The sequence below is a fragment of the Leishmania mexicana genome, chromosome 29 (genome assembly GCF_000234665.1).
Source record: "Leishmania mexicana MHOM/GT/2001/U1103 complete genome, chromosome 29".
NCBI lineage: Eukaryota > Euglenozoa > Kinetoplastea > Trypanosomatida > Trypanosomatidae > Leishmania > Leishmania mexicana.
The window spans coordinates 972,236-995,440 of NC_018333.1; the positions used below are offsets into that span (position 1 = coordinate 972,236).

General features: G+C 58.2%; 9 protein-coding genes across 9 annotated transcripts; all 9 read right to left on the reverse strand.

Annotated features, from left to right (window-relative positions):
• Positions 1–191: 191 nt before the first annotated feature.
• LMXM_29_2645 (conserved hypothetical protein) lies at positions 192–533 on the reverse strand (the record flags this gene model as incomplete). Its single annotated transcript, XM_003877358.1, has 1 exon — positions 192–533. The coding sequence occupies one exon, from the start codon at positions 531–533 to the stop codon at positions 192–194; it is 342 nt and encodes a 113-aa protein (XP_003877407.1).
• Positions 534–1,418: 885 nt separating this feature from the next.
• Positions 1,419–1,889, reverse strand: LMXM_29_2650 (conserved hypothetical protein; the record flags this gene model as incomplete). The annotated part of the gene is made up of 1 exon (XM_003877359.1): positions 1,419–1,889. The coding sequence occupies one exon, from the start codon at positions 1,887–1,889 to the stop codon at positions 1,419–1,421; it is 471 nt and encodes a 156-aa protein (XP_003877408.1).
• Positions 1,890–2,831: 942 nt separating this feature from the next.
• Positions 2,832–4,388, reverse strand: LMXM_29_2660 (conserved hypothetical protein; the record flags this gene model as incomplete). The annotated part of the gene is made up of 1 exon (XM_003877360.1): positions 2,832–4,388. One exon carries the CDS (start codon positions 4,386–4,388, stop codon positions 2,832–2,834), a length of 1,557 nt encoding a protein of 518 aa, XP_003877409.1.
• A 393-nt stretch (positions 4,389–4,781) lies between these two features.
• On the reverse strand, positions 4,782–5,888 carry LMXM_29_2670 (conserved hypothetical protein; the record flags this gene model as incomplete). Its single annotated transcript, XM_003877361.1, has 1 exon — positions 4,782–5,888. The coding sequence occupies one exon, from the start codon at positions 5,886–5,888 to the stop codon at positions 4,782–4,784; it is 1,107 nt and encodes a 368-aa protein (XP_003877410.1).
• Positions 5,889–6,654: 766 nt separating this feature from the next.
• Positions 6,655–7,632, reverse strand: LMXM_29_2680 (conserved hypothetical protein; the record flags this gene model as incomplete). The annotated part of the gene is made up of 1 exon (XM_003877362.1): positions 6,655–7,632. One exon carries the CDS (start codon positions 7,630–7,632, stop codon positions 6,655–6,657), a length of 978 nt encoding a protein of 325 aa, XP_003877411.1.
• Positions 7,633–10,137: 2,505 nt separating this feature from the next.
• Positions 10,138–11,022, reverse strand: LMXM_29_2690 (SH3 domain protein-like protein; the record flags this gene model as incomplete). The annotated part of the gene is made up of 1 exon (XM_003877363.1): positions 10,138–11,022. The coding sequence occupies one exon, from the start codon at positions 11,020–11,022 to the stop codon at positions 10,138–10,140; it is 885 nt and encodes a 294-aa protein (XP_003877412.1).
• A 1,629-nt stretch (positions 11,023–12,651) lies between these two features.
• On the reverse strand, positions 12,652–13,827 carry LMXM_29_2700 (conserved hypothetical protein; the record flags this gene model as incomplete). Its single annotated transcript, XM_003877364.1, has 1 exon — positions 12,652–13,827. One exon carries the CDS (start codon positions 13,825–13,827, stop codon positions 12,652–12,654), a length of 1,176 nt encoding a protein of 391 aa, XP_003877413.1.
• A 1,270-nt stretch (positions 13,828–15,097) lies between these two features.
• On the reverse strand, positions 15,098–17,875 carry LMXM_29_2710 (conserved hypothetical protein; the record flags this gene model as incomplete). The annotated part of the gene is made up of 1 exon (XM_003877365.1): positions 15,098–17,875. The coding sequence occupies one exon, from the start codon at positions 17,873–17,875 to the stop codon at positions 15,098–15,100; it is 2,778 nt and encodes a 925-aa protein (XP_003877414.1).
• A 2,184-nt stretch (positions 17,876–20,059) lies between these two features.
• LMXM_29_2720 (conserved hypothetical protein) lies at positions 20,060–22,252 on the reverse strand (the record flags this gene model as incomplete). Its single annotated transcript, XM_003877366.1, has 1 exon — positions 20,060–22,252. The coding sequence occupies one exon, from the start codon at positions 22,250–22,252 to the stop codon at positions 20,060–20,062; it is 2,193 nt and encodes a 730-aa protein (XP_003877415.1).
• Between the last annotated feature and the right edge of the window lie 953 nt (positions 22,253–23,205).

Genomic DNA, 23,205 nt, shown 5'->3' on the forward strand with positions numbered 1-23,205 from the left:
CTGCAGCAGAGTACTGGTGCCCCGCCGAACTGCCTCCCCTCCGCGTCCGGCTCACACGGAGAATATGAGGGGCAAGAGTAGGCAGCGCCCGCACACTCAGGCGCGTGATAGCAGCTTGCATTTCAGTTCCTCGACGCAAAGCCCCTCGGTAGCGTGCGGTGCGACTCTCTCGGCAGGGGTGGGGGAGAAGCCTAGCGAACGCCGTTGCCGCTGCTGCGGGTGTGCGACGCCACAAACAGCGCAGCAGACCAAGCATCACCGCCGTACGTCATGAACAGCGACTCCTCCTCGTCCTCCATCGAGTCCGAGAACCCAGTCAATTCTAGCGGTCCGCACCACAGAGGAGCAGCATGCGTCGGTGCACTTCCGCGGCGGACCTCGCTGAACGCCCGAAGAGGCATGAGGTACTTGAGCTCTGCGACGTCTCTGGGGACGGAGGGAGGAAAATCGCACAGCTGCGGAAACACACGGCCCGCCATCTGAGCACGGCGGAACGCCTCCGTCATCATGTCATCCCATTGGCACTGCATCATCCGGCGGCGACTGCAGGGGGGAGGGAGAGAGTTTTGAGGTGCCGCACGGGAGGCCGAATGAGGCACAGAGGGGTGTAGACGCGCTCCACAGGCCGACAGAGTGGGCTGCGGTTTGTGATGGCGGGAGAGGGAGGAGAGGAGGGAGGAACTCCGCGGAAAAGAAGCAGTGCAGCCCTAGCCACCTCTACCGCTCGCCCTTGCAGCCGCCGTGGAAGACAGGAGAAAATGAAAAAAAAAAACAGCGGAGAGGGGGGAAAGGGGAAAACGAGTGTCGACACCTGCAGGCGTGAATAAGTGAGCAGCGGTAAGGGGAGCGTTCAAAGTCAGGGAAGGGAGCAATGACGACGCCACATACGCGTGTCCCACCCCACATCCCCACCCATCTTTCCGTATCCATGCGGGTTTTATCAAGCGCACACTCCACGTCAGACGTTCGATGACGTGGAGACGGTTCTCGCCGGCTTCCTTCATCGTTGAATCCACACCGAGCTAGCACGGCGTGTAGCCGCAATAGTGCAAAGGGAGGGAGGGGCCACGACGGTTATCTGTACTTTCACGAGGAGACGCACGATGTTTCTTCTTTTTCCTTATTTCGCATTGTCACGTGACGTCTAAGTGAGGTGGGAGGCGGGAGGTGGGAAGGGGGTAGGGGGACACACCGAAGTGTGAGTGCCACTGAAGACAGCAAGCACAGGAGACTGCGGAGGCCAGAGGATATGCACACGCACACAAAGGCAGTGGGAGCTACTGTACATGGGAAACAGCGTCTCCCTCCAACCCTGCACAGCGCAGAGAGGAAGGGAGAGGGAGGTGGAAAAAGCCAAAACGACGCGCACGCCAAGCCCCGCACGACCGCGACGAGGTCGGCGGACTGGAGATCGGCCTCTACAGGATTACCTCGATGTTATCGGTGATGGTGACAGAATGCTGTCCCGCAGCCTGTCCCTCAGCGCCACAAGTGGTGCCTGCGTGCGACTCACCGGTGTTCTCGGGCGCTACCGCCGGCGCAGCAGTGGCAACTGGCACCATCGCCTCTTCGACATCCTCCCAGATTGTTTCGCCCTCGACCGTCTTGCCCTTCGAGTAGGCAATCCACAGCTCCGTGCCATCTTCGGAGATGCCAGTGCTGAATAGCGTCGACTCGTCGCTGAGGCGCTGGGCGCCGTAGTAGAGGCACATGGTGTAGAAGGTGCGGCTCGTCAGCTTCTCGATACGCTCCTTGATGGCCTGCACAGTGTCCTGCTGAAAGTCGCAGTACAAGAAGATCGTTCGGCGATGCCGCTTGAGGCGCAGATAGTTGAAGGGGACAACAGCGGCCGTGCTAGTCGCCCCGCCTGCAGAGTACGATGTGGTCATGGCCAACTGAAGGCGACAGTGTTGACAGGGCTATGGGAAAGAAAAGGGACGTGTATGTGACGAGCTGTGCAGGTGTACCTGCACAGGGGCCGCACTGGAAAGCCTGCTTGCTTCGCGAACAGGAGAGAGGAGGAAAACGACTGCACGGCGTGCAGTGGAGAAGCGAAGCTGAACTGTAGGTGTGAACGAGAACTCGCATGCAAGCAGAGGGAGGGGGAGGACACGGAGCGGAAAGGAGAACTTCGTTTGGAAGATGATAGGGAAAAGCGAAACCTCGATGAGCAAGGTGGAACACCCTCTCTCCGCGAGTCACATGCGCGAACAGCAAGACACACAACTCATACAGTGATGCACTGCTGAAGCAGCCCCATGGCATACGACGAAAGTCACCTTAGTCGGAGGCAGTCCACAGAACGCGTGCGGAGATGTCGGCGCGGGTCTCTGTGTGGGCGTCTGTAACCCCCACCCCCTCGCCTACGGAGTGATGCGCAGGGATTTCATGCGCGCGCAGTCGCCATCATTGCCTCCACTGCCCTTTTCTTCCCCTTTGCCTCCACTCTGTGTGACACGGGCGTGTGACGACAAGCCTACCGCCCTAATTCATGCACCCATCGAACAACCTCATCCACCACAGCACCACTGACGCGACACCAAGAAGGAAAAGACAAATCGAGAGGGTACACGAAAAGAAAAAAAACAAAAACGGCGCTGAAGTCCCACCCGCGAGCACCACATTACACCAATCGGGACAACACAACGGAAGGTCGACTTCGAAGCCGCAACGATGATCGTAGGCCCAGCGAGGCAGCGCCTTCTGCTCTTTCCGCCCTTCGTCCGACACCTGTCTGCCGTCCTCCCCATCATGTGTGTTGCGCCGTGTACGGCGACGCCGCTTCTTCCGTTTCGCTGCCTCCTCGCTCGTTTCTTATCCTCAACGGCCCGCTACGCCTCAAACGCGTCCGCCCGAATATACTTCTCGAAGTTCTTTTCCGCATCCCGAAGCATGCGCTGGGAGCGGATGCTGTTGCGGCGGTACGGGTTACCCATGTCATGAACCACGCGGTTCACGCCAGGCTGCACCTCCTTCTCACGACCGATCGGTGCGTTGAGCTCGTACTTGAAGTCACGGTGCACCTGATGGATCGTGGGCGAGTACCGCAGCAGCTCGTCCGGCGTCGGCGCGTTTGTGAGCACCTGGGCGCGGCGCTTCCAGTGGCCGCGCATGGTGTGGATGCGGCCGGCAAAGTCGCGCATGTTGAAGAACTTCTTGTCAATGAGCTCCTTGCGCTGCTGCAGAACCCGCATCACGCCGGCACGGTCGTTGCGCGCCCGATAGAACACTTCCGCTCTCTCCAGGCACTGGTCCGCCAGTGCGAAGACGCGATCGTAATCAAAGGGCGAGAAGTACACGAACTTCTCCTCGAAGTTGAGGTTGAAGCGGCGGCCTAGGCGGGGGAGTAGACGCAGCATCTTATGTGACTGGCCCGAGTTGTGAAACATGTCGACGAGGGTGACGGCCTCCTCGAAGACCGTGCCCGCGGCAGCGTCATTCATTGTTTCCGAAGCGAGGCCGAGCTCAAAGAGCGCCTCCACAATCAGCTCCAGCGGCGGTTGGACAGCGTTGTCAAGCATCTGCAGCGCAGCTTCACAGTTTGCCTTGCTGCTGGCCAGCCTCCCTGTTCGACGAAAGGCGCCGGCGAGCTTGAGGCGGATGCCAGCCACCTGCGGATGATCTTTAGGGTAGGCCAGCGCATACGCCTTCGCCACCACACCGTAGTACTCTAAGGCCTCTTGATGCAGACCGCCCTCTGTGAGGTAGTCGCCTTGCAGCTCCATCTTCGCCACCTCGCCGAGAGGAACGTACGGGCGCCTCGCGGCAAGGCCCGCCTGGGGCGCCACCGCACGGGATTGCTCGTTCGCATGCACAAGATCAGTGCTGTCCACATCCTCCCAGGTGACCGGCTCTGGTGACGCAGCCGTCGCAGGGTTGCCAGACCCCGAGCTGCTCGGCGCAGCCACCTGCTGACCCTTGCGCGCCGCGGCGAGGGAGACGCCACGTGGCAACCGCTCCAGCGGCCGCACCAGCTGATTGGGGAATAACTCACCCTTGAAGTAGGAAGTGTAGAGGCGGGTAATGAACCGTGCTTGGCAGCGTAGGGTGGCTACCGCGGAGGATGGCTGCAACACTGCGCCAACGACCGCGCGCATCTGCTTTGCGGCTAATAGATGGAGAGGGGAAGGTCGGAAGGAGGGGAAGGAGGGGAAGGGGGATGGGGACTTGGCTAATGAAAACGGCAAAAGAGGGAGAGCGGGCACGTTGCCAGCAGCACAGACGCTGCAGAGCTTCTTGTTGCTGCTGCTTTGTGAGGGAAACAGAAGGGGAAGAAAGGGGGAAGAGCAACGGAGAGGATAAAGCGCCGCGACACATCGGGCACACGGAAGCACAGGCAGGAAAAAAAAGAAAGAGTGCACATGGCGCACGAGTCGACTGCAACACATGCGCACATGAGGCGCATGTCGGATAAGCTATCAGACTGCATGTGGGCGTGTCCTTTGTAGCTCGCGAAATTGGGCTCCGCCGCCTGGTGCTGAGTGCCGATGGCGAGGAGAGAAACACGGAGAAGCGCTGTGATCCCCTGAGATCAGCTAAGCGTGTCGATGAATGTCTGCCCTCTTCATAATATGCTGGTGTTGAGTGAGAAAGGGAGGAGGTGTGTGGCAGCACGCACACCTCACCCGAAAAACAAGTAGAGCAAATGTGGTGAAATACACATAGTCCGCAGATCCCGCTCCCCTACACGCACGTGTGTGTGGTGCGGGGTGGAGGGCTATCTCTCTCTCTCTCGGCGTGCACCAGCGTCCCTACACATACGCTTCCCGGCAGCTCACCGCTCACGCGTAGGGATCGTCCGGATTCTGTAAAGAGTTATAGCCCTCCTTGTGCCGCCGCGGCATGCCCATGCACCGTAAAGCGACAAGCTGCACCGTCCGCGCCCCTGCCGCCACGGACTGGGCGCATGGGACAATGTCCATTACGTCACGCTTGCCGAGCACGTAATAGTTGTGCGCCGAGACTGCCGCTTGATATAAGAGAAACAGAAACAAAGAAATCAGCAGCAGCCTTCGCAGCACTGGCGTGGACTGCGTCGACTGCACGGCGTCTCTGCTGTCGCCACCACTGCTGGATGTGTTCGACGCCTTCGGCTTCGCCGCGTCACCTCCCTCCCACTCCCCGTAGCTCACAGACACGTGTGTAAAGTAGTACGGCATGGCCGTATTATCCATCGGAAAGGTGTACGCGAATAGCACGGCGCCCCCGCTGTCAGCGCGCACAAGGTCGCCGGACGAGTAAACTTTATCCCCTGATCTAAACTTTTCGTCAGCACGGCTGTCGGCACTAACACGAACGATAAGCGCATTCACGGTTGGCGGCAGCACCGTCTTGAAATACATGGTCAGAGGTAGTTGCGGCGTGGCGCGAAGCCTGTGCGGCACAGGAGCAATAAAGCTGTTGTCCGGCGCTACTGCTACGTGGCAGGCAGGGCTGTTCGCAAAAAAGCTAAAAAATCGAAACGGGGTCGGGCCATCGGAGCGCACGCGCATCACACGCACCTCGATGTCCGTCCCAGCCGCCACGTTCGCGAGCTCCAGCATGCCGTTGTTGTCCGACATTTCTGTGAGCTGCGCCCCTTCTGAGATTCGGTAAGTCGCATTGATATACAACCACCGCGCCAGCATGCTACCAAGATTGAGGGGAAAGGCACGTGCAATAAGGACGATTGCCTCGCCAGCTGCTGGTGCCTGCTCCACCGGGATGGTGTAGTGGTCGTTGAACTCACCAGCGAAGCCATGTTTCTCGGCGCAGAGTGGCGCTACAACCACTTCAGCACTCACCGGAGCGCACACCACCGTCAAAAATGCAAGCAACAAGACACTGGAGGCGAGCAGCAGCCCCGCCGCGCGCGGGCGACGACGGTTTCCAAAGGCCAGGTCACCCATGTGCGGTTTTTTTTCTTCTTCTTTTGGTGTTGTGCAGTTTGATGTCGATATACACGCGCGTGCCTACTTGCGTATACGCGGAGAGGGAAAGTACTTTGGTTGTTGCAAGGAGGGAGGAAGCGGTCCATGTGAAAATACCGAGAATAGAGAACAGGTAGGCATGAAAAAGATATACCCTGGTTGGGCAAGGCAAAGCAGCCATCGTGATGGCTACAGAAGAAGTCGAAGAGGTTGGGGCTGGGAACTGGTACGCCGCGCCGTCACGCTTCCGAGGGAGTCATAGGGGGCGACAGAGAAACGCTGCCCGGGAGGCACCCGTTCCACACAATCGCACGTCTGGGCTATTCTCGTTGTCTCCGCTTTTCTTGCGCACTTTAGCGGCACTGGATGCAAAAAGGTCACATATATCACTGTGTGCGTGCGTGCGTGTTCAGCCGCACAACGGCCGTGGAAGAACGTTTGGAAGATGCATCGAGGAGTACATCAAACGCCTAGCCTTCACTGTCTTCTGCGGATGACTTTGCTGAAGTCTTGTCGCGAGCAGGAAAGGACATTCTGTGTGTGCAATGTTCAAAATTAGCTTCAGCTGCAGGGCAGTAGTCGCGCTAGTCGCTTTTCTAGATTGATGAAGCCGCTGTGCAGCCTGTGGGCAAGAGACGAAGAAGTGCTAGGCAGCAGTAGCCGAGGCGCAACACAGGCTCCGCCGAGAGTACAAGGCAGCCCCAGGCCAGAAAAACCGCCCGGACGCTCGAGCGGCGACGAGCGCTCACAGCGAGATCACCTTCACCTCAACTCCTCTGCGCTGTTGATTGGGAGAACTCCGGTGCGAGTCCCGCCGAGCCATGGGGCTGCGTCGCAGTGGCAACTCGATCTTCGAGTACGAGTACCCCGCCAGCCCAAGAAGTGTGAGGGAGATGCCGATCAGCTTCTTCTGCGGCATGTCGGCTGACACAAAGATGAAGTCTAGCACAAACACCAACGACGTCTTCAAGTACCCAACAACGTTTATCGTCAGCGGCGACGTCTTTCCTACGAACAGGAAGAAGGAGAAGTTCACGCCAAAGGCAAAGATGCAAGACAGCAGCACCGTCCACACCGTCTTGAAGGTGACCTCGTACGCAGCCAGCTTCTCACCGCCGTCCAGCGGAATCACCACGAGCAAAAGCATGACGGCGCTAAGGGGGGCTTCATAGATGAGCAGCTGCATCGGCTGCGCATCCAGCTCCACCTGCTTTGTCTTGCCCCAGATTGTGTAAAGGGAGTTGGCGATGATGGCGAGAAACCCCCAAGCCGTGCCCATCCAGTTCACATCCGTGTCGGCGTAGAAGGTGACGCCGACGCCGATGCACACGGGCAACAGCGACAGCAATGTGCTCAGCTTCTCCCGCTTGCCATAGTGAACACGCTCAACGAAAACAATCATGGGCGTGCAGAGGATCTTCAGCACCTGATACACGCTCACCGAGTTGGTTAGGAGAGAGAGATTGTTAAAGACGACGTAGCCGCAGAAGGCGCAGCTGATGGGGAACACCCGGCGGATCGAGAGCTTCTTCGGCGTGAACAGCTCCACGCCGTACGCAAAAAAAACGCATCCCAGAAATGTCGTGACAACGTGGATGATGGTAAGAACGGTACTAAACTCAAAGTGCGCCTCGATAAAGACGAGCCGCTTGTTCACAATGATTACCCCGATGCTGCTTGTGATGTTCAGCAGCAAGCTGAAAAGTAGCGAGGTGGTGCTCATGCCGTTCGCTGCTGCTTCGCTGAGAGAGAGGGGGTGCGAATGTATGTGTCCGTGTAGCGCTACGTGCGGTGCAGGAATGCCACGCAAATATCCGCCCCGTCTGATCGTCTTGCTTCCCGTTCGACGCCACAAAAAAGGTCAGCACACATACACGTGCGCACGCGTGTATGCAGTCCCATAAAGAGCGGCAATAGTCGAGTTCGAGAAGAGAAGCAGCAGGATGAGCGCACGCGCCTAGACAGAAAAATAAAATGAAAGGAAAGAAGAAGTGGAAGCGCAACTCGATGCGCACAGAGTTCATCGTAAGCGCCAACAGGAAAAGAATGAGATGCGTGCCGGCGCTGAGTAACAGCAGCAGCAGCAGCACCATCGACCGAGCCCGTGGTAGCGAGGTCGCAGACGCATACGTTCCGTCACCTTTCTATATGTGTGCTCGTTTTTTTTTGGTGAATCGGCTTGTCTTCCGATGAGCCGCGCATGTTCGCACAGCACACCTTTCCTCCGTGCTGAGAGCGGCCAGCTTACCGGAAGAGAGGACGAGCAGCAGAGGAAGAGGAAGACACGAATACACACCCGCAAACAGAGACGCGCAGTCATAATGGTCAGTCGGTCATGGAAGCCCTTGCTCCATATTCGCGCCTCGCGAATTGTTGCTCCTCTTCAACGATATGCCCTGATGTTGGCCAGCGGCCTCTCCGTCGCATCATGGGCCCCGTACCCCACACTCTTTGTTGGGGAAGCCAAGAGCCTGCACAGCCCGTCCTCGGGGCACGGCTGGCCGACTCTCGGTGTCCGTGGACAGGTCTAGACTGATGCTGTGCCGAGGAGACCTGCGGGTCATGGTCGCGCTTGTAACGACTCACTACAGATCGCGTCGACAGGTCGTCGAATGTACGCATCCGCCCACTTTTTATTCCTGCCCTTGCTGCGTTGCGGCGATGGCGAGTGTGATCCCGTGCCTGGCCGGCGCTGCCTGCAGTGAAATCGCAGTGGGCAGAACGACGTCCAGCGGTGTTCGTTGACCCGACATGTTCTTGAACAGCCACTGTGCAGCAGTGGAAGGTGAGCAGCTGGGACTGTGCACGCATATAGTTTGCTGACTTGTTCGTTGTAGAGTGGGCACGTTGGAGAGAAATTAAAAAAACTAAATCGTCACCGATATCGGCGAGAGGCAGCAGCAACCAGAAGACAGAAAGCAGAGAACTCGAGAGGGGGATGCGTAAGCCAACAATGAGGAGGGTCACACGCACATCAACCGAATACAGAGACTAACGAGCATGTATGCATCATGTCTGTGGATAGGAGAGAGACACAGGCACACACACCACAGTCGCGGCGTGCCATGCCAAAGTGCCGGAAAACAATAACAACGAAGAAAAAAAGAGATTAGACGCCAACAAACAACGCAAAGTTCACGCATTCGATGTGTTTGTAAGTGAGAGAGAATAGCGTGGCGGGGATGAGGTAAGAAGTCAGGAGAGATCGGCTGATGAAGAGACAGGGAGAAGGCAAAATTAGACATGCCACCCATATGCATGCAAGTATCGATACGGGTAGGTGCGTCTACGCATGTGCAGAAGAGCGAGGTAGGAACGGGTGGTGGGAAGTGAAAGAGGAGAAGAGACGCACGAAAGAGGTACGCCTGATTTTCGTCCCCGCTAAATGTATGTATGCGTGTGCGTGGGGGTGTGCGTGGGGGGGGGGGGGGAAGCAAGCGCCTGTGCACACCCAGCAAACAATCGAGCAGGCCAAGTAGCCAAACGAAAAGAGACTGACACGGCGTAACACCTACATCGACCACGACCAAAGCCCACACAAACCCATCACGCACCTTTCCCTATGCCGCCACCTCCTTCATGTAGAACAAGGGCTGAGCTGTCTTTGCTGCTTGCCTTACTGCGTAGCTCCGGCTGCCCTGCTACGGTGGTGGTTGGTTGGTTGGTTGGTGACTAAGGATGGAGTGAGAAGGGAAGGCGGTATATGCAGAAAGCAAATCTCACATCGAAGGGCAAAGAACCTGTGAAGGGCGAGGGAGACGCGGCCAACAGAAGGGCACGAAACACAGAAAAAATAAGAAGAGACGGACAGACACACATCAAAGACGCCTTCGACGTGTTCTCCCTCTACACACACTCACACACAGAGACTCACGCAGAGAGGGAGGGAGGCACAGGGAAGAGCGGGTTCATTTGCCGACATCTATGACCTCTACGAATATGCACACGCTCACTCTTCAATGGCACGCCCATCGACGGGGATGAGGCGTCACGAGGATTGGAAAACAGAGCCTGTGCAGGGAACAGCAAGTCCACTGAGACACGTCACAATGCACACACTGCAAAGTTGCGCGTGCGGCACACAGGCGTGGACGCGCCTCTCGTCTTCCCGTGAGCGCCTGCGTTGTTGTTGTTTTGTGTGTGTGTGTGTGTGTGTGTGTGTGTGTGTGTGTGTGCATGTGAATCAAACGTAGCACACAACACAGCAGCGCCACCTCTCGCTCTTCTTCTATGCTCTGAGCTGGCGTGGACTGTCGTCGTCCAGCACGCTACGCCCCAGCCCGCTACGTGGGCCGATGATAGGCGAGCGAACCGGTGTGGTCCCGGAGCTGACCGGTGCAGCCAACGGCGCGCTGTAGGGGGCTGAGCGGCTCACATGCGTCTTTTCCTCCTCGACCCGGTCCATCCAGCGCTGACGCTCGCGCTCCACCACCCCATCCAGGTCGTGCAGCTTTCGTGTGAGCACGGCGCTTCGGTCTTTACAAGCCGCAACCTCTGTCATAGCCTCCTCCAACCCCGACTGCATCTGCGCCAGTGCCGAGGCACGCCGCTGCATTAGTTGGTTGAAGTACACCTCGTTTTTCATAAAGGCGTCGACAACAGCGTTGGGGTTCTCGAGCAGGTGGCGGCTGACCGGTCCGGCAGCTTGCTGAGCGGGGGTCAAGTGGATGCTGCTGCCAGTCGGGGCGGCGTGCACAGTGGCTGTCTCAGGGCTGCGCATCGGCTGCAGAGACGGGCTGGAACCCTTCGCCACCACACCACTACAGTTTCCCAGATCCAGTGACGTGGATATTGTTGTGTTGGCAAGAGCTGCCCTCGCTGACGACTCTCCACCAGCGCGCTGCGGCGTGCGCATGGGTGACGTCGACTCCCCTGCCGATGGCGGTGCGGAGGAGGCGGGCCCCGGCATCGAAGCTGCTGCCTCCGCGGCGGAGATTTCGCGGAGGTACGACATAGGTACGAAGCCACGGCGGCGTGCGTCCGTGGTTACTTCAACCTTTATCCAGCCATCCTGAGCGATGCCCTCCGTGGCACAGAGTATCTCGCCCTTGAAGACGGACAACTCCACGTCCTCCTCCGCCTGAAATTCGTGCGCCACGACGAAGTACCGCATCTGCTGATGCGTGCGTGTGTGTGCGTATGTTTGTGTAAATGTGCGTGTATGATAGCCTTGCCCGTCCTCACGGTGCAAAGCAAAAAGACAGCGACGGGGCGTAAGTGGGGGGGGGGGGGGGGCTGCCCTCTCTCACAGGGGCAATGGGAAGGGTGTGCGTCGTCGCCCTCCGTCACCAAAAGCGGAGAAAGAGACAGCAGAAATGAAGTGCGCGCGTTTGGATGGGTGGAGCAAGAGGGGCATGCAGATCAAGAGAGAGGTAGGCGGCGGTGAAACGTTCATGCCCCGCCATCCCTGTGAGTGCGCACGAGGGAGAACGGCGAAGCGTAACGAGGCACCGCAGCCGGCCGCAGCGTTTGTGACAGGAAAAGCATGGGGTGACCGGCAAGTGCCAAACGGACGCCGGCGCACATCTGGCCCCTAAGCACGTGTCACTCACGAAGTACACCACGGCGGTGTCTGTGAGGGTCTGCAGCGTTTAAGACTGGAGCGCCTCGCGATGCGCGGCGAGTTGGGGAGGGGTGGGGGAGATAATGATGAGGTAGTGTGGTGATGTTGTGCTGGAGCATGGCGGTCACAAGAGCGAAAACCAACACAGGCGGCAGAGGCTTGTGGAGGTGGGCACGAACACACGGCGGAGTTGCAGGCGTGCGACGGGTCAGCAAATGAACAGCGAAAAGAGCAGAAAAAGAAGTCCACTCACCTTTCTTTTTGTTTTCGTACATTAGAAACAGGGAAAACATGCACACACACACAGAGAGAGGGATGCGACAGCTCTCACGGCCACCAAAGATTTGCACAAAAATGCCCGTTGGCGACGCCTTGGCGAGCATGGGATGTGTGCAGACGAGATGAGCCCGTCTCCCTCCCAAAAAAAAAGATCGCCGGCAACGCAGCAAACAGCAGCAGCGGTGAAGAGAGAAGCCAGCCGAGAAACAAAAAGGTGACGCAAAAGAGCTGAGGGAGGGGATAAAGGAGGAGGAGGGAGGGGCGAGCGGTAGAGAGACAGAGAGAGAGCACGCGCACCTTCCTCCATCACATTCACATGAACCTTCAAAAAAAAAGGAAAGCAAAGGAAAGTGAACGCGTCACTCGTGCGTAGCACATTGGCATGTGCATGCACGTCAAGAAACAACAACCAAAAAAAAAGCAGCAGCAGGATGCATACAGACGCATATCGTCATATGTATGTATGTATCCATGTACATCTATACTTATTCAACGATGGTATTAGTACGAGACATGAAATCCCCAGCAACCTTGGAGACGAAGGTAGCAGCAAACGTCATCTTCGTTGATGCCTTGCGCAATAGGCGTTCTTTGTGTGTGTGTATTTCAAGAGTGTCCTATGTACATATGCGAGTGTTTGTGTGAGAGAGAAATCAAGAAAAAAGTAAAGAAAAAAACAAAGTGCGAGTGTCTGGGGGAAGGAGGGAGGAAACACCGAGGAAGATGACCACCACCCACCTCTCACACCAAAAAAAAAGGTGAGGGCCAGAGCTGGGGGCATGCCTTATCCATTCTTCTTCCACTCCCTCGCTCGCATCCGCTGCTTGGGTGGTGTAAAATCAATGGCACGACTTGCTGAACCTCGCCAAGAATTATCATGGACTTCCATCGCGTGCTCGATCACCCCGTCGCCGCACCTTTCCTTACACAGAGGAAAGGCAGGCGCATGGTGCCGCCCGTCGCCTTTTTCGGCGGCCCCGTATGCGAGAGTCGATATATTTTCGGCACAGCTACCACTGAAGCGGTCTGGCTCGGCGCGACCTGGGCCTGACGATCGAGAAGGTAAAGGCAGTGGAGAGTAGTAGACATGGCGGGATCTGCCAAGTCCCACATCGTCACCTCGTTCAGCGACTCGGGCGTGGCCTTACCTCTCCGCGTCACCGCCGGCGTCGAAGCAACCTTGGTGGTGGCGACAGAGGCGGCTGAGAAAGAGGAGAGAGCCTGAGCTGATGGTACCGAGGACGACGACGACGGTGGCAGCAGCGCCTCCGTATGCATCAATGCGTTCTTTCGCCCTTTGTGAATGCACGCACGCCATTGCCGGTCTGTCTCAGTATAACACACTTTCGGACCAACGTCGACGACTGGTGACCGCGGCGATGCATCCGGATTCGACTCCAGCAAGGGCAGCTCATCTATCACAGCCATCGGATTCGCCTCCATATGCTTGAGCGCTGGCGGGTAAGGCAAGCGACTTCGCCTCACCTGAAGGCGCGTGTAATGCACCGAGGCGCTGTTGAGTATGGCGCGATGAGCGCGGTTGCGGCGCGTGCAGACCTCGATGTCTTCCAAGACCACACTGCCGACGGTGAAGGGCAGCTCGCAGCTGACAAGGTTAGTCGTGTTGGCCGCCGCCGTCGCGATTACTCGGCCCCCACATTCGGTTAATGACGTTCCAAATAGCCGCACCGTCTCCACATCTGTTTCGACGAGAATGCGGGCCAGCGTCTCCGCACTCACGTCCGTCAGTCCGCAGTTGCGGCTCAAGTCCAGAAAGGTGATGCGCGTCATGGTCAAGATGGCAGGCCCGATGTAGAAGCGAAAGTCTTTGTCCACGAGACCGCAGTGCTGCGCCTCGAGAGTGGTCAGGTGCTGATATCGCTTAATGAGCGCGCAAAGCTCCGCGATCGCCGCCCTATCGAGCACGTTGTCGGACACGCAGAGGTGAGCATAGCGATCGTTATGGCGGAGGTACCTCCGCAGGGACTCCAGGACGCCGGCGGTGAGGCCGCCGCGCTGATCCCTTAAATCGACGCACCGACGGTTCGGGTCCAGCACCTGCCTCGACAGACTCATTCGCGGCCAGCTCTGCGTCTACTACGGCAAACAGCGAAAGGGCCCGGGACCGCAGCTAATCCAACAAGTGCGTTGTGCACACGTGTCGGTGTTGTGTGTAGACTGCTGAGAACAAGAAGAAGAGTGCGCGATGGGTTTTGAGCGTGGCCCCAGCGGAACAACCGGCACACATGTACATCAGAGGAAAGCAAGCGCGCATGGAGGAGATCAATAACGGGAGCAGAAGAGAAGGAAAAGCGCAAAGGGGGAGCGTTACTGTGCAGCATATTAGGTTGTAGTCGTACCCAGAAAACTGGAGAGAGAGGCCATGCATAAACGCGCGCTAATCTCCATCGCAAACACACTTTGCCGCCCCCCACATACACCACGAAAAGCTGCCTCAGCGCCCATTCGCCACTTCGAGGGTTCTCTCACCACAACACGAAGAGAAGAGAGGGCGGGATGAAGAGCGCGGAACGCGGGACGAGTTAGTAGGGAGACAGCGACCGCAACGGGTGGAGTCAGAGAGGAAGAGTCAGAGACAGCGTTGCGTGCTTGTGTGCGTGCTCCTCTTCCGTTTGCCTTGATTATCGTCCCACGTTCACCACTCGCCGGAAGAACGAAGGAAGTGAGACGTTTGCATGTCCGCGTCTGTGCGTGTGTGCCGTGCGGGCATGCGTGAGAGAGCGCAGAGGCCCAAAAAAAAGGTGTACAGCACCTCCACGAGCACCGAAGAATAGGGGTTGAGAAGTGGCTGCAAGAAGGAATAAAACGTCTGCACACTGTCTCAGAAGTACGCACCGCACACCCGCTCCGCTGTTGACTAAACATAATGAAAACAGAGTGCTGATGTACCACCTTCTCCAGACTGTACTTCAGCTCTATTCGCAAGTAAATATACAAATTCGTGTGCAAAGACACTCGCTTGACATCACCTCTTCTAGTGATTCACGCGCAATGCACGAACGGAAAAGTCGGTGTAGTGTGCGGAGGAAAAGAGCAGGGAAGGCGAGGCAATGAAAGGCACGCGGTCAGCCACTCGTGACAGCATTGTCCTCAGGTGCAACCCACAGCCGTCGTCACTCAAACACACAGATATATATATGTGCGTACATCACAAAAGGAGAGAGAGGCAGCACTCGACAACAATAACGAGAGAAACGGAAGAGCGCAAGCACAATAGGCCCTTCCGCCACGTGGCTGTTGGGGGGGAGATTACTAGCCCAACGCGTTCCGGCATACATCGTCGGCAAGGAGACAACAAGCAAACTTCAGCCATTGTCGTCATGTTTCAGGTCGGGGGCCGTACCAATTCGGAGAACGTGTCGAACATGTTAGCACCTACATGATCCCCGTCACCGCCTTCGTCACCAAGCTCGGCTGCGGTCGAAAAATGATTCTGCAACCCCCGCGCTATGTGTGCCGATGTGCGTTGCCCACTGTCGACGCCACCTGGGCCACCGTTCGCACCTCTGCCGCCAGCGCCAGACGGGCTTCGACAAGGGGGGCCGTTTTGCAGTGGTTTGTATGGCTGGTGCAACCGCGCTGCCTCCTGCTCCGAGTGTTGCTGAGTGATCTTGCGGCGCAGTGCCGGCGCCAGTACGGCGGGAGTCGGAAGCTGCGAAGGAGAGTACGGGGCGTAAAAGGCTCTTCCGGTGTCACCGTTGACGTTTTCGTCGCCCTCGGTGGCACCGACGCCATTCGCTGCGGGTCGCTCGTCGACAACTGCTATCTCTAATGTGCCCGATTTCCTCGCGCCCACGGCGCCGTTCACGTCGCCACGCGCTGCACGACCCCACACGTCACGCGCACTGTTGACCGAAAACGACGACCCCGCATGGCCAACATCACTGCCACTTCCACCGCCACGCGCCACATCCGCCGACGCAGAAAAGAAGTCCCACAAGTTCTCCGCTTGATGCGCCGTGATAATTTGAGCCTCAACAAACTCTAAGAGGTGGTTAAACTGGATGGGTACGGGATCGCTGTCGCCATAGTCCGGAAGTCCCAGCGTCATTTGACGTGTCGTTAGCGACGCCAGCTTGAGCGACTCTTCGCCTGAGGTACCGGTGCTCGCAAAGGTGTGAATGCCGTTGATATTTGGCGGGGAGGCCACCTCGGTTCCCATCGCCTCCTCTTTTCTCTCCGCTCCCGTGGCTAACTCGCTGCTCACTCGTGCCTGCTCGCGTGACTTGAATTTTGGTGCCCTCGCCAGCGGTGGGAGCGAGGGAGGCGGCGACAGCATTCCAAAGTAGGAGGTGGCATCCTCAGGGGCGGTGATCGGCCGGAAGTTCTCGCGTGTGAAGATGTGCGCCTTCGCGAAGTCCATCTTCTCTACCTGGTGTGAGCGACCGCCACCAACGTTGCTCTTGCCCCCACTACCAGCACCATTTCGATCATGAGAACCGCCAGCACCACTGGCACCACCCCCTGCTGCGCCTCCGAGACCTCCCCGCATTGGTGGATGCGGTGCTGGGTCTGGCGCCGTCTCGGCACGCCGTGGAATATTGCTCATAGCCCCCCAGTCCTCAAGCTTCATACCGCCCTTGCCCGGCCCCTTCGCGCGTGTCTTTCGCAGTTCTGCTTTGATCTGCTTCACCTGCTGCGCCCACGCCTTCTCTCGCTCTGCCTGTTTACGCTTCTGCTCCGCTGCCGCCGCATCATGCGGGGACTGCGGAGGCGAAGCACGTGCAGGTCGTTCGGCAGGGGTGCTGTTCGTCCGCTTGCAAGACAATGGTTGTGCTGAGCTACCAGGCGTGCGGCTGCTAGGTGCACCGGTCGCGGCGCCAATAACGCTGTACTCGCGAGTAGGCGTCACAGCGTCGAGCACGGCAGACATCTCAATCACGTCAGAGTCGTCGTGAGTGTTGAGCGGAGGGAGGATGCCACCAGCCAGTCGGGCAGTCGGACGCGGTGACACATACCGGGCTCCCAGAGCCTTCGCAATTGGAGTGCCACCACCGCTGCCCAGCACCAGCGGCATGCCTTTCCCGCCGCCGCAAGGTGACAAGCGAGGGTGACCGCCTCCAACGCCGGCCCAGTCAGGACTTCTCGTGCGGTCATTGAGAGATGATTTGAAGTTCTCCCGGCCTCCTGTCATCGGGCTGCCAGACACGGCACCGGTCAAAAGACCCAGTGGCGACTGGTGCCGGCGCGGCTCTGACGCGCGGCCGCTAGACGGGGCCCGCAAAGGGGTCTTTACACGACGCAGCGACGGCTTGGCCACTGCGGCGTTGCTGTTAGCTTGCCCCAACTTGTAGATGAGCTCTGTCGGTAAAGACTGCGTATCGTAGCCGCCATTACCTTTGTTCCTGCTGTGCCCGCTTGCGTCGCTGCCACCACCGCGCTCTCCCGACATGCCACAACTGGGTCGACCACATTCGCTGGGGCGGCGCTCGAGCAGCGGCGCCTTCTTCCCTGCACCCTCCTTTGCCATGCTAAAGTTGATAGGCAGCGAGTTCGTTTGGTATTCGCCGCCGCTTGCGGCAGCCGTTGACCTGCTGCCACGACTGTTGCGCGGACCCGCGCCGCTGCTGGCATCGCGCGATGCTGGCTGCCGACGTGCTCGAGGGGCGGGAGCCTTGCCGTTTTCACCACCGGTTTCCGGAGGCGCAGCACCACCGCCGTGCTCACGGACTTCTGCAGGTGTCTGAAACGTAGTCTGGAGGCGACACGCAGGGGAGCCATCCACCTTAAACGTTCCCTGGCCTTTGCGGAAGGAGAAGTTGTATCGAGTAGAATCAACAGCACCCGGGGCACCTGTGGCGCCCATCGTCGGGGGAGAAGGGCCGGCTACAGATGCTGTGACCGCCGGGGAGGCGGTCTGCGTTTTGTTCTCCGCATTCGCCGAAGAAGAGGTCGGCGGCGCATTCACCTTGGGGTCACCCCACCGCTTGTCCTGCTTTCCTGTGGCACGGTGCTTCTCCGCCTTCAGCCGCTCGGTCTCCCGCACTTGCCGATCAAGCGCCGCCTTGAGCGCCTTCTGCTTCGCCTGCTTCTCTAAGGCCTCCTTGATTCGGTCCTCCGTCACCACCACAGGACGAGAGTAGATGTAGCGGTCGCCATCCATGACGCACACACCTTTTTCTACCCCGGCGTGCGCGTGTACGTATTGCGGAGCTTCTATAGGTGAAGGGTGATGTGCGCGCTCTGGACGAAGGCAACGCAGCGCTCGAGAGAGCGAGGGTCGAGTACGCGCCAAACCGTTCCGGTGCGGTCCGCTCTATGAAACCACAACACAAAGAAAAACGCTTGTCGTCCTGAGAAAAGGGGCGGAAAAAAATTAAAACACAGGAAAGAGCAGGGATAACACGAGGCCCGCGCGCAGAGGTAGAACGGCTGAGCTGAAGGAAAGTGAGGACAGGAAGTGCGGAGAAGGCAATGGAGCGACGATGAAGACTCACATGCACACCCACGCGGAAGAGAGAAAGACGGCAGCAGAAGGACGGCGAATAAAAGACTAAAAAAAAAACAAATGGAGAGCACAACGAAGCAAGAGAGCCGCAGCACGACGGGGTGTGAGAAACGAGAGAGGACAACGAGAAAACAATAGAAAGGGGTGGGGGTGGTCTCTCACAGGCGCGGCGATAGTAACAGAGAAAAGAGGGAGGAGGAGGAGAACCTGCTGCTGCTGCTGCTGCTGCTGCTGGGGAGGTTGAGAGAGAGAGAGAGAGGTTCGCTTCGCACAAGGAGGAGGAGGCGTGATGGAGGCAGCAGGGGAAGAGTGCGTACATGAAAGAGCTCAAGCGGGAAAAAGAAAAGAAACAATGAAAGTAGGGATGGGCCGGAGAAACGAAAACGGAAGACCACCACCGCCGCCGTCACCGCAGCCCACACAGAAAGAACAGAGAGCAGAGAAACGTTCAGGCAAACGCACGCCAAGTCGTCTGATGGAGAGGACAGGCACCAACACCACCAGCAACACACACACACAGAAAACACAAGAGGGGGGAGAGCGACAGAGAGCAAAAAAAAAAAGAATGAAAGAGGAAAATCTGAAGAGTACACGCAGACACCCACACACGAACACGCACACATACATGCACAAACGCAGGTACAGGAGAGCGGGGGAGGGGAGGGATGAGGTGTGCGGCGCGCTCTTGACCCCCTTCGACACTTCAAGAGGAACGTAATCAAAAATCGCTGGAAGGAAGAGAGAGACGGGGAGCTTTCTGGTAATGGTGTATGAAGTGGCCGGGGGAGGGAAAAAATGAGAAGAGATGAACGCTGGCAAGCTTCCCTTTTTGTGAGGTGAGGAGAAGAGAGGGAGGAGGGGCGTTCTTTGTTTGCGTGTGTGTGCCCGTGTATGTGTGTGTGTGCCGAAGAACGCTTCACTGGCGTGCGTGTGTACGTATTTGCCGGCGGGAGGGAGGACGTGGTTGGGGAGACACTGTATTGGTGCGTGTCTGCGCACGCGCGCTACGTACCCGTGACGACGAAGATACAGGGACAGGGAGACGAGTACACGCACACGTCACAGACCAGCGATGAAGTGAAACAGAAAGAGAAAGGCGCGCACTAGTGCCCTCTCTGTCTTCTAAAGCAGAGGGGAGACGGTGTGTATCGACCCTGAACAGTCCATTCGTTGCACAATGCAGTGGACATCGGCGTGAGGAGGAGAGAAAAAAGGAGGAGAGAAGAAATGGGAGTAGCCATGCAATGTGGGATGTGGCACAACAAGAATGAGGCGCATGAAAAGAAAAGCGTTGCGGCCCGTGCGGCCGCAGCCACAGCATCGAGCGGCATACGATGAAGGGTGTGAGCTGCTTCACGTCTTGATCCGATATGAGCAGGCACACACGCACACGTAAGGACATCAACGTCTGCAACGATTACGTGCACACCCCCTCTCATCCCATCCCCATCATCACAACGGCGCCGCGTTGTACAAGTTCGGTGTGGGAGCTGGAGTAGTAGTAGAAGGGGAGGGAGCGCGGCTCACAGTGCCTTGAGCAACTTACAGCGGCGATGGTTGCACCATCGCATGGAGTACGGCTGACGTGTGTGTCGGCATCTAACAAAACCATGCACATGCAGACAGAGGCTCGACAACGTGCATGAATAATGGTGGAAAAGAGGAGCACGCGCAGTCGTGGCACACAGCTAAACGCGGAGGGAAAGGCAAGGCAAGATGTGGCTGCGGCGCAGAGCTGCATCCCCATACCGAATAGCAAGTAGCCGTCTTTTGGGGGCCTATCCGAGGGCCCACTTGGGTTCAACCTCGCACGGCGTTTTCCTCCCCACTTCCTTTCCCTCACTGCTTCAGCCACTGACTCATCAGAGCGTTAAACGCTTGATCCCGCTGCAGAAAGTTTGTGAGGAAGATAGTGTCATTCAGGTGCGTCTTCACCTCGATGGCATTCTCGAACATCTTCACCGACTTACACTTGATAATATCTTTGATCTCGTCGTATTCGATGGAAAAGTGCGCGGTGGCCAAGGTACTCTGAAAGCACAGCCAGTGCGGCGTGATGAACAGGTAGCCTTGCTTCAGCGCGGACCGTTCGACCCAGGCGCAGTTGAAGGAATCCACGAGCGTCTCGGCAGCCAAGTCCGGAAACGACTTGCGAAAGACGCCCTCGATGTTGTTGCGCATCGCGCCGGTGACACCAGTGGCGTCGAGCAGGGCACCACCGACTGCGCGGCCCACCGTGAAGGGCGCCTTTAGCACTTCGAAGCCGCCTTGCACGGCCCCACGCGCAACACCGCCAAATGATATTCCCGCGTCGCCAGCGGGCTGATTGAGCGAGGCGAGCTGAACTGGTGGTTGAAACGTCGTCGTGGCATCCAGGTCCTGCTTCGGGAATAGCACCATCTTACCGTCCGCCGCATTCTGCTTTTTGTGCCTCATGCGTGACACCGCCGCCTCAACTTCCGAGTCGGGGACCTCGACAAAGCCGGTATGCGCAAACCCGCTGCGCGAGAAGCTGAGGATGGCCGCTTGCTTCTGGGTCGGTATCTCTGCAGTGCGCACCTCCAAGTTCACCATGCACGTCACTCGCGCAAACTCGGGTGCGCCGTCCACCACTGTCACCATGTGCAGCACCTCATCTCGTGCAGCACGCATATTCAGCGAGTCTTGTATGATGGCGGTCGGCCCCACTCGCGGCGGCTGCTTGATGAGCGCGTACATCGTGTACAGACGGCGCTCGTTGTCCTCGCTGCTGCCGATACCCCACGCACACGCCGGCAGGCTGGAGAGATCCGCTGCGTCTTCAACGATCACCTCTCCGGCTGGAGACGCGAACGGGTCCACCTCAGCGCAGTCGGTCTCCAGCACGTCACACAGGAAGTCGGCCTGCATATCCGCGCTGCCGAGAATATAGTTGCAGTAGACAAAGTACGCCAAGCTGCCGGGGCGGACAAGGCGGATGTAATACGTGGAAACGGGTTCATTGTAGGTGAAGCTGGCCAGGTTACTGAAGACGTTGGGGCGGGAGGCCATGACGACCGCCCCAAGCGCGGCCTCCAGGGTGGAGGTGAGGAGCAGGTATGGTGGTTCAGACCGCGCCAAAGCATTCAGGTCCTCCGGCGTCAGCTCCGCCGGCGCGTCGGCGACGGGGAGAACCGAGCGGGAACTGTTCTTCTCAGGCCGTTGCGGCAAGGCTGTCTGAGCACCTGACTCCGCCGCCGCCGCCAAGCCGGCCATCGTGTCCTCGGCACTGCCGCGGCTGGACGGACTATTCGGCAACGGATCAAAGTTCTGCGGCTGCTTCGTGGTCGGCGTCATCGCCGCGGTCGCGGATGCCTCTGCTTCGGCGGCAGCGGTGGTCTTCTTATTTTGCCCCTTCTTTGGGGAGGCACCGCCAAACGCTGATTCGCTGTACCATTCGTGCGCCGGCGGCGGCTCTCCGCCCGCTACGTCATCCTCGAGCACCTGGTGCTTCCTGCGGCGCCCTGCATTCGCAGTCGATGCGGTCGCCGTTTCGGACACCTCACGCTCCATGTCCGCCGTCGGCGTCGCGCCCGTCGGGGCCGTCGAGGCGGTTGGTCTCCTGGACGCCCGTGAGGTGCTAGCGACTGAAGATTCTCTGAAGAACGCGGCCTTGCCGCGGCCGAAGCTCTCGCAGCCCTTGTCCCACCATGCATCGATCTCCTTGTAGAATGCACCCATCTGAGTCACAAAGGTGCTGAAAAAGTTCAGCAGCAGTGGCTCCGCCGCCTCCGGATTGGCGGCCAGCACAGGTACCATAGCCTCGCCCATGCTGACCAGATCGTCCAGACAGCTGGACAGGTTCGTGCATGCCTTCACTGTGAAGCGGCTCAGCTCACCTGTGGCAGCGAGCAGATCTTCTGTGGAGTCGGTCTTGCTTTGCATGCAATCTCGAAGGCCCTGTGACATGAGGGCCAGCTCGTCGCTGATGCCACGGGTGTGGGCGGAAATATTCTGCACATGCTGCACAAAACTCCTCTCAATCTCAGCTGGAGTGCGGCTTTTCGCCCTCATGTTCGTTTCTCGGTCGAAGCGCACACAACCACAAAGGAGGTGTGTGTGTGTGTGTGTGAAGATGGTCAAGTCACTGCCTCCTGCCCTCGGTAGTTTTGGTGGGCTTTGTTTTCGTATTAGTCAGAGAGCAACGGGCAGGAATCGGGCAGGGGCCTGAATCTGGCCTGCGCACGGAGTACGAGTGCGTGGGAGGCTGAGACGGCACGAAAACAAAAACTAAGCGAGGCGGGGCAGTAGCGCATCACCGCAGCGCAGACGTACAGAACGGTAAAGGTGAGAAACACTTCCAGCCCAGCCGAGGCACGGAGACAAACACGTGAAAGAGGCGGATGGATAGCACAGATGCAACGAAAAAGAGCACCAACAGAGAGAGAGGAGAGGCGACACGCAGTCTATAGTGCACGATAAACGCCCATACGAGTTTGATTGAGCTCGAGCTTCTCCACCGAAATTCCGCGTTCGCGCCTTCGCACAAATCCCTCTCCTGTCCTTTTTTTTGGAATTCTCCTGTTCACAGCGGCGCGGCCTCCGATGAGTGCAGCTTAAGCGCGGAGAGAGACAGAGAGAGGTGAGACGGCGAGGTCGAGCAAAGTCAAGCCGGAGGACTACAGCAACGCATTGGGAGGTAAGAAAGTGAATGCGCCGGCGTGTGGGGTGGTGAAGCGTTTTTGCATGTACGGAGGAAAGCGACGACCAAGCTGAAGCATTCGTGCACGAGAGACACGAGTCAACACGCAGACACCATCAACTGATCGCAGGCGGTGGCGATGGTGTGCAGAAGCGAAGCAGAAGGCAGACGCTAACGAACGCACAAGCACACAAAGATGGCGTGTTGCCGTCGACTCCGCAGCCCGGTGAAAGTACCAAAAGGGAAAAACGTTCTCTGACACGCACGCCTCGGCGCGTGCGTTTATGTGTGTGTGGGTGTGTGTGTGGTGCGCATGAAGACAACG